Consider the following 8,759-nt stretch of genomic DNA (forward strand, 5'->3'; position numbering starts at 1 on the left):
CCAGGGGCTGGCAGACAAATAACAGACCCAGTCAGAGCTCATATTCTTCCCCATTTATGCTATAGACAATGCAAAAGCTCCTCCTGCTTCTCTATAACGTCATTAGGTTGCAATCTGCAGTGTCAAGAAACAGTTCCAACAAATCACAAAAGCGGTACATTAAGCCAAGTCACAAGTGACAACTCCAGGATATACTGTACTCCAGTGTTTTATGCTGCATGATCAAATCATTACTGTAGCCATAGTAAAGCTGAGTGGAACACATGGAAGTTTTTTATTGGTTTTATTGGCTGTACAGTATACTACATGGTGGGTCCAGTAACAACATGCACTCCATGTAAAAGACGGCTGTGTGTTGTCTGATGTAGATAAAAAAAGCTATGTATAAGTGGTGACAACCACTATTCATTTTTGCTAGTTCAGACATTTGTTAAGGAGAAACTGATAAACATAGTGAAACAAAGGGTGGACAGCCAAGTTTATTTTTATTTTAAAAAAGAATAGGTGGGGTAAAATGATTATGTTCATACAGGTCACTCATGTTTTATGTCTTTGTTTTTAAGTATTTTAAACAGTACCAGCCAACTAAATAAAGGCATAACTGGTTTTGTGTTGATCTTTTTAAATAGAACTCAATTTAATACTACACACAATTCTGTAGATTTCAGAACAGACCTCATTCAGGGACACTCTAGCTTTTAAAAGCTCTCCAAAGATGTGTTTTGAATAACAGATCAAAACATGCTTGTGCTGGTACAGTCTTGTTTAGTGTACTGCAAAATAAACAAATGTTATAAATACAGTCATGCACCTGTATTCTTTTGTTCTCTTTTTCTCTTCTATATACTGCATCCCACAACACAGTAAAAGCATCTTTGTACTCAGTGACAGTTATACAAAGTTGCCATCCGTGTCCTGTTTTATGTTTCAGGAGAGATCATATCAAGCAGAATAAGTAGGAAGTTCCAGGCCGTCACCATTACACTGTTTCTAAAACAGCTGCCATTTCTCTGAACTGCCTAAAGAAGTTCTGAAAATAAGAATAAAATAAAGTTATAATTGTAGAAGAAAAAAAAACAGGTAAACAAGACAAAATTAATATATAAATCAAGTCTACTAAAATTATGATTTTATTACAAAAGACAATCAGGCTTTCTCCTATCAGTATGCTATATTGTAGTATACAGTATCTTTAAGCAAGAATGCAAAATATTAATTCTAATTGTAATTAAATTCACATTGCAACAATGTCAGTGAGAACATAGAAACAGACTCTGGAGTTTAGTATTGGGTTTGTATTTTGAAGACCCACTTATATTGAAAGTAAGTAAAACAAGGGAACTGACCTGGAACTGTGGGACTGTCATTTCAAAGGATTTACTCAATAGTTGCCCTGTAGTGTCAGCAATCTTTAAAGTCATGGAGACATAAGGGTAATTGAGGGACCTGCAGGTGTCTGAGCTCACAGCCATTCCCAGTTTCCACTGCAAATCAACCAACTAAGGAAATAAGAAAAAAAACTATGATGAGGTTGTTTCTGGAAATATTAATATAATACAATATTACAACAGAAATATCAATGACTGTAATCCCTTTCAATACTGAAACAAGTTCATTCTTGACAATTACTTTAGACATACTGTATTTCCCCTTGCAAGGTTATTTTGATGCATACAGTACAAGATCTTAGTTTTAGTGCATAATTTTAAAAATAGAATTGCTCTCATTATTCCTCTCATACAGTAATATTTTATTGCGCTCTGGTTTCCTCCCAGACTCTAGCCATACTGGTAGATTAATTTGGTTTGTGGGGAAATTGGCCTTGCTGAGAGTGTGAGAGTGTGTATGTCTGCACTGCGATGGGCTGGCCTCCCATCCAGGGTGTACTCTGCTGTGCACCTGTTGCTTGCCGGGACAGGCTCCAGCTCTCCTGAGACCCTGAATTGGATGGAATATTTTATCACCCCAGTCAAGGGGAAGCCAGAGCCCATCCCAGAACCAAAGGGCGGAAGGTGGGATACACCCTGGGTGGGATGCTAGTCCATGGCAGGGCAGACACACAGGCAAGCACTCACATCAGGAACAGTTATGCCAAAAGACAATTAACCTACCACAGTTTCTTTGGGCTGTGGGTTTCTGAGGGAGGGAACCAGGGCACGAGGAGGAAACCCACGCGAAGACAGGGAGAGCACACAAGCACCAAACATGCAGAACCCCAGGAACTGAACCCAGGTCCCCAGCACTGCGAGGCAGCAATGATAACCACTGCACCCCCGTGCCGCCTATCCCCATTGTGGCATTATGCAGGGCTTTCAGTGCGGAGGCCTTAGCAACCACAGCTGCCTTGGCTGATTAAGGGTGAGCTGCAGCTGTGGGGCCCTTTAAGACACACCGAGCACCCCCCCGGAAAGGTGAGCAGACCCCCGCAAGGGGACGACCTCCCAGCGACAGCTGTGACCGAGCGCAAGGCCGCATTTTTCCTTCATTTTCTTTTTTCTCTTTTTGCCCGTCCCGCCGTGCAGTAAATCGGGTCAGCCCAGTCTGGATACTGCTGTGCCAAGCGGTCCTTTTTCCCAGGCTGGACCCCACCAGATAGAGTCAATCCAGCCTGGATGCAGCAGTGCACAGTGGTGCCTTTTACTTTTGCTTCCCCCCTGTGTGTTATTTCCTCACGGGCGTCTTACCAGTGTTCGCCGCGGCTCCTCCCACTCCCGCATTATTACACCATATTTGTCCTTATTTTGGGAGTTCAGGAGCAAAAGGCATTTACCTGTCCAATGTTTATCATGGCTTTTGCATTTTGATTGGCCAAGACAAATTTTCCCTGTTCATTCCACAGCTTGTGAATAAGCTGAAGAGCTTGTTTGGACCATCTGCTGCTTCTTTCACTCAACTTCACGATGAGCTCTTCAGAAGACAAATTGTTTTTTCCTGCTGTTCTGGAGTAGAAGAACCAAAAGCAAAAAAAAAAGCTTTAAATTTCAACGTCACTTTTTATTGTTCATTTTCAGCAATATATGTGAATGTGAGTGCTGGAGGAGAAGTCCTCTAGTTTAATTCCATCTTGAAATAATATAATGCCAGTGTGTAAATGAAGAAAAGAATGGTATTAACAGTAAAAAAAGCACAAATAGTGTATTATCAAGCTTTGCATGCCCATGCTGAATCTGAACATAATTTGACATTTCTTTGCCCACCCTCTGCTGCAATGTTGTCTCATTGCTGTTGCTTTTGCTCACCCACCTCCAAGCAATCTGTTACGAGCACTCAGTGAAATCAGTCTCATGTAACAGCAGTACGATAAACTGGGTCTAACTGAACAGAAACATACAGGGCTAGATTTCCATGCTACAGTCATTGTAGTTTTGATGGAATTTTACCTGTTTTGATAAAATTGCTACGCAGGTTTCCTTTCTATTAACTGAGGTAAGAATTTATAAAAACAAATAAAATAATCACAATGTTTCTTCCCAAAAAGTCAAATTAACTTTAGTTAATAATAATTCCTTGTATTTCTTTAGCACCTCATATACCAAAAGATCTCAAAGTCCATTCTATATGGAGCTACATGAAAAGTTGTGTTGTTAAAAAGTTACACAAATAAAACAGTGAGGATCTGCCTCTGCAGTAACAAGCAATGCAAATCAAGGCAGAAATTAATCTGCACCTGTCTGGGTGATGTGTGGTGGACATTATTAACCAGCAGCCCCATAAATCGGGGGGATAAGTAGAACATTTCTCAACCATTTCAATTATGGAGGAAACTAGATTATGCAATTTAGCCAGGATATGAGTGTCAACACCCCTACTAGCACAAAGAGTGTCATGTGATTTTTAATGAACAGCTAATTCGGGACCACCATCTAACAGCTCTTCTTAAGATTGGCACCTCTTACAGCAGTGTCACCTGTCACTATACAGGCAGTCCTTAATATGTATCAGACATACAGTAGGAACCAGAAAGTCACAACGTATAGCAAAAATATAAGAAGGAGAGCTTCTCCCCATAAGAAGTGCTTAAACATTTTCCATGTGCTTTAAATTGAGAATATTTTCCCATAAGAATTAATGGGATAAAGTGAGGTGAGGGACCATAAATTAAATAGAGGGTGTTTTACTTGTAGCTAAACAAAGGAAGAATGTTCCACTGTAAGTCCAGGTTCCATTCCTAAATAATACAACTGTGCAATTAATAGCAGAATAATTATTAATCAGCTTACATATCCATTTCAGATACAGGTATGTACATTTAATTTACCTATAATCCATAAAAAAACAATAGAGATACAGTCACCAGTCCCTTTTGATCTGTGGTGTTGACGAAACCATCAAAGTCATTCGCTGTTTCAGTTTACATTTTTTCCCCACACACTGTTCATGCATTATGAACAGGGTTAGTGATAACCTAACGAACGTTAGCTATATCACACCCTGACCCACTGGTTGGATCAGTGATGTACAGCACTGCATGGTAGTAAGACTTAACCTAAATGTTGGAGCACAATGACTCATAATCTAAGTCAAGTGTAACAGCATTGTCCTGTGAAATGTTGCTTTGGAAATAAAGTATATTTTGATCATAAAAACAGCACTGTGTACAAGAAGAAGAATTTGTAATGTTTGATTTTGCTCTTCACAATTTTTTTTTTTAATTTTGGAACAAAATAATCCATGAACCGCCTACATTGTTGGCTTTTGGAACCTTGAAAAACAACATTTAAGTGTGGGCTTTTTTATGTTGTGTTCAATTTATCAATGCCATCATTACAAAATGATGTATAGCTGGGCAACTTGTAACAGGAACTGCCTGCACTGGGACACTGATTTGAAAATTCTGTCCAGAGGGAAGAGAGCCACCTACTGGGCCAGCATCACAATTCACTACAGCAACCTAGTTTTCCTTGTCTCCAACCCCTGACCAGCCCTCTTGTTTAGCTTCTGATATCTGAAAGACTGGGTGTCAGGGGGCCTTGTACAACGTCACAGCCTTTTCTACTGTGCCCAACAATGATTTGATAATGTATAAATTAGATTAACCACAACAACTGTAATATGCCCATAAGTAATGTAAATAATCTGTTTTTTTATACAATCATTACCAGAATGTACTTGGCAAATTGTGAGTAGTACATGCCATACAAGTGATAAAAGATCTGCTGAGGTTTATCATACTGTACATTAGATTAAAAAATATACAAGAATACCTGAAAATGAATAAGACCATATGAATTATTTTCTGGAGAGCCTCCAAGTCTAATTTCACTCCAGCTTTCTGAAGCCTCTGTTTTAAAATATGAAAATGAAAAACAGAAGTTACCATTATGGACACTGAATTCTTACTGGCAATGAGGTCACTATGAAAAGGTGTGAAGCAGAACAAAGTGCAGACTCACTTCACAAAGGTCACCTGTGTCCACAGCTGGGCTCTGCCCTTGCAGGTGTGTAACAGCCTTCTGACACTGAAAAGATTACACAGGTTACCCGGATTGCAAATTCCATCATTCACCACGCAGTTCAACATTAAAGTCAATCAACAGCTTTATGGACCTTTTGCTGTGCTTTTGTGGCAACATCTGCATAGTGGTGGACACTGTAAAGCAGCAAAAAACAAACTATTTCCACAAAACACAAGCTGCAAATCAAGCTCTCAAAATATAATATAAACAGTACATTAACTCAGGCTGCAATAAACATATGTACATCCAGCAAACAAATAATAGTTCAGCTAATGTGAGTTAGTTAATTTAATACTATATAACTGACCTCCAAAATGAAGGTACTATGTTAAGATTTATTTAAATTAAAAAAGGCTTCTAATATTTCTGAATTCATCCTAACAAATACATTTAACAAACGTCCATGATTATTCAATGACATTTACAAATTCATTAACAGTTTACTAACAAGTTCTATTACTCACATTAAACACCCATTAAATGTGTCATCAAACTTCTAACATTCTCATTTTTTAGTTAAACATCCAATCTGTATCAACACCTTACATTACATCATTGTGGTGTACAAATTTAACATGAAAAATTCAATACAATCAATATTGACCCAAAAATTGATGTCGTTTAATTTTCATTCTTTTGGTTAGGCTTTCCGCATATAAACTGAAACTTTATTTTGAATGAATTCATCCATTTTAAGTTGGATAGATCTTCCATCTGCTGTAGTGAATTGGTAGTTCAACTGCATTCATTCAAGTTGCTCCTTATCCTTTCTCATATCTGCGCACATTAAGTGGATTTTTTTGTGACATCAGTAAATACCACCATCACTGCTCTACACAAGAATTTCAACTTTCTCTAAGAAAGAAAATAAATTTGATTGAATTGAAAATGCTGCCTTGGGGATGAATAAACTATTTTTAACTGAACTGGAAATGTGAACATCATATTAGTTTCCGAAAAACACTGCAATAGAACCTGAGATTCTAAATGGATCAATTAAATAAACACACAAAACTGAGATGTGTAATACACTCCTGAGGTTTGCTCATGTAAAAGAAGGGGCTTCAGACTTTGGTAAAAAATTTATAATAAGTGCTTCTAGTAACTGATTGTTATCATGAATTTGGTCACACCCCAAACAGCTAATTCAACTTGAATTTATTTTTTATTAAAGTGATGAGAATAAGGAATAATTCTAGTCAAATTACTTTTTAACACATTTCCAATCACATTGGTGTGGAATACAGTTTGTTCAAATTTACATAGATTAATTAGAAATGTAGAAAGTTGCAAAATTCCATGTCTGCTGACAGGAGAAACTATTTTCTGTCTTATAGTTTTTGTTTGTTTTTTTTACCATTTGCGATCAAAATTAAGAAAGAAATGCAGGTTACCAACAGCTAGGAACCTAAAAGGTATACAATGTATATACAGTAGCTACGGATTAAAAAAATTCAATACATTTTCTTTGCAGCACTTTTCAAGATATATTTACTTTGCTATTGTAGTCTTGGCTAGTACAAATATAATGTAATGTTTTTAAGTAATAAAACCTTTAAATTGTAAAGTATACATATTTTAAAACCTAACTCACTGAATGATTCCTGTGCAAACTGTGGTTCACATTTCACAATTTGAAAAATGAAAGTAATATTTACATATTATTAAAATTGAAAATAGACTTGTGGTTCCAAAACACTTTTATAAATAACTACAGCTGGTTAATTACTATTTTTGTGTCATTCCTTCTTTCTGACTAGAACAATCCTGATTATAGCCCATCTGTAACCCTAACTTATAAAACCAACGACTGGTACTGGTACTGGTACTGGCCAGAACTGATATTTTTACTTGAAAATTACCATATTTCCATTATGTTAAAATGACACAGTGGTGCCAATTAATCTAAGTGTAGAAAACTGGTAGGAGGCTACAGGCTCCTTTGACCATAGTCTACGTCAATCACTATCCATAAGAATTTTCACTATATTAATCAGCGATGTCTATTATCTTATGACTTTTGTTGTAAATGGAAAAAAAAGTATTGTACATAATCTGATAATTAATTTGATGGACACTATCAACAATATGTGAAAATGTCACATTTGTAATCAGATTATCCTAGTCTTATTCATTTGTAAATCTGAAAGACAACAATGTTACAAGTGCAATGGAGAGAGAGATTCAGATTATTTGGGAAGGAGTGCTTACTATTTCTGCAAACAAGTCTGGAGGTAGCTTTCCAATTCTTTCAACAGTCTCCTCAAAATCTGAAAAAAATCCAATACTTTAAATTTCAGTTCCAAAAATGTACATCTTCACCTAAATTAACCTTGTCAATCATCGTAAATTAAGGATTCAATCTCTGTCTAATACACACTGATTAATTATCACAAGATTGACTAAGATTATCGACCCACAGAGAAAAAGTATAGTCTGTCCTCGTTACAACCTCCCAGTGACACTGACATTTCCGTTTTGTTGTCTCAGACAGCTGATCATGCTTATGAGAGAAAGGCTATGTCTTTAAGTCAACCTTATGAAAATAAGGCTATGCAAATGCTGCTTAACAACAGAGCTTGGCTCGCTCGATAAAAAATAACGTTAGATAATCAACATTTAAGAGTAGGCGAAACCACAAAAAAAGAAGTGCGTATCTAGAAGATAAACTTCATGTGACATGCAAGTATCTAAAATATTAACTGTCGGTAACAAATATGCACCCCAGTTTAATTGTAATATTACACAGACCCCCTGTCTTTCCTTTTGTGGATTACTGTCATTAAATGTATAAAACATCAAAGTACAAAGTGGTTATGCTATAGGGATAGTTTATACTGACCACAAGCCAGGCCCACTTCAAACATCTCTGATCTGATCTTCAGCTACAGTTTCCGGGTGAGGATGACGTCTGTCACCTCGAGCGCGATTGGCTGGCGAGCACCCCACTGCGCGAGCTGGAGCACCACCTTGTGCAGCTCGCGCTGCGGGGGCAGTATTGTCCTGTTGTCACCGCGCGCGGATTTTGAACGCATGCATAATGCCCGAGTACCGCAGCTACTGTGACTAATTTTTTAAGTAAAATATACTATGGTAATGTTAAAATGTAAAAAAAACAAAAAACAAATCTAATTCACAGCGACAGCGGAAACATTTGCAATGTCATAGATGTGAAATTTTCTCTGTTGTACTGATGTATTATCACACGTTGTGCACATAGTATTTTCATAAACACTGTTATGAGCCGAACATAATACATGGGATTGTACAATGCGAAATGCGTCCACTTCCTTTATGCATTTC

At 37.2% G+C, this 8,759-nt stretch overlaps 1 protein-coding gene across 1 annotated transcript; it reads right to left on the reverse strand.

The window, feature by feature from the left end:
• Positions 1-251: 251 nt before the first annotated feature.
• Positions 252-8,402, reverse strand: commd6 (COMM domain containing 6). The gene is made up of 7 exons (XM_006639385.3): positions 8,299-8,402; positions 7,668-7,726; positions 5,394-5,459; positions 5,205-5,281; positions 2,771-2,939; positions 1,347-1,499; positions 252-1,030 (listed from the first exon to the last, which is right to left on the reverse strand). Exons 1-7 carry the CDS (start codon positions 8,321-8,323, stop codon positions 980-982), a joined length of 600 nt encoding a protein of 199 aa, XP_006639448.1. The 5' UTR covers positions 8,324-8,402; the 3' UTR covers positions 252-979.
• Between the last annotated feature and the right edge of the window lie 357 nt (positions 8,403-8,759).

The sequence above is a fragment of the Lepisosteus oculatus genome, chromosome 15 (assembly GCF_040954835.1).
Source record: "Lepisosteus oculatus isolate fLepOcu1 chromosome 15, fLepOcu1.hap2, whole genome shotgun sequence".
Classification (NCBI taxonomy): domain Eukaryota; kingdom Metazoa; phylum Chordata; class Actinopteri; order Semionotiformes; family Lepisosteidae; genus Lepisosteus; species Lepisosteus oculatus.

Excerpts from the sequence above, each read along its gene's own strand:
- commd6 (XM_006639385.3), bottom strand. The coding sequence starts at position 8,323 with ATGTTTGAAGTGGGCCTGGCTTGTG. Across the intron at positions 2,940-5,204 it reads ATGGTCTTATTCATTTTCAG|AACAGCAGGAAAAAACAATT; the intron begins GTATTCTTGTAT and ends CTTCTACTCCAG. Across the intron at positions 1,500-2,770 it reads CCATGATAAACATTGGACAG|TTGGTTGATTTGCAGTGGAA; the intron begins GTAAATGCCTTT and ends TTATTTCCTTAG.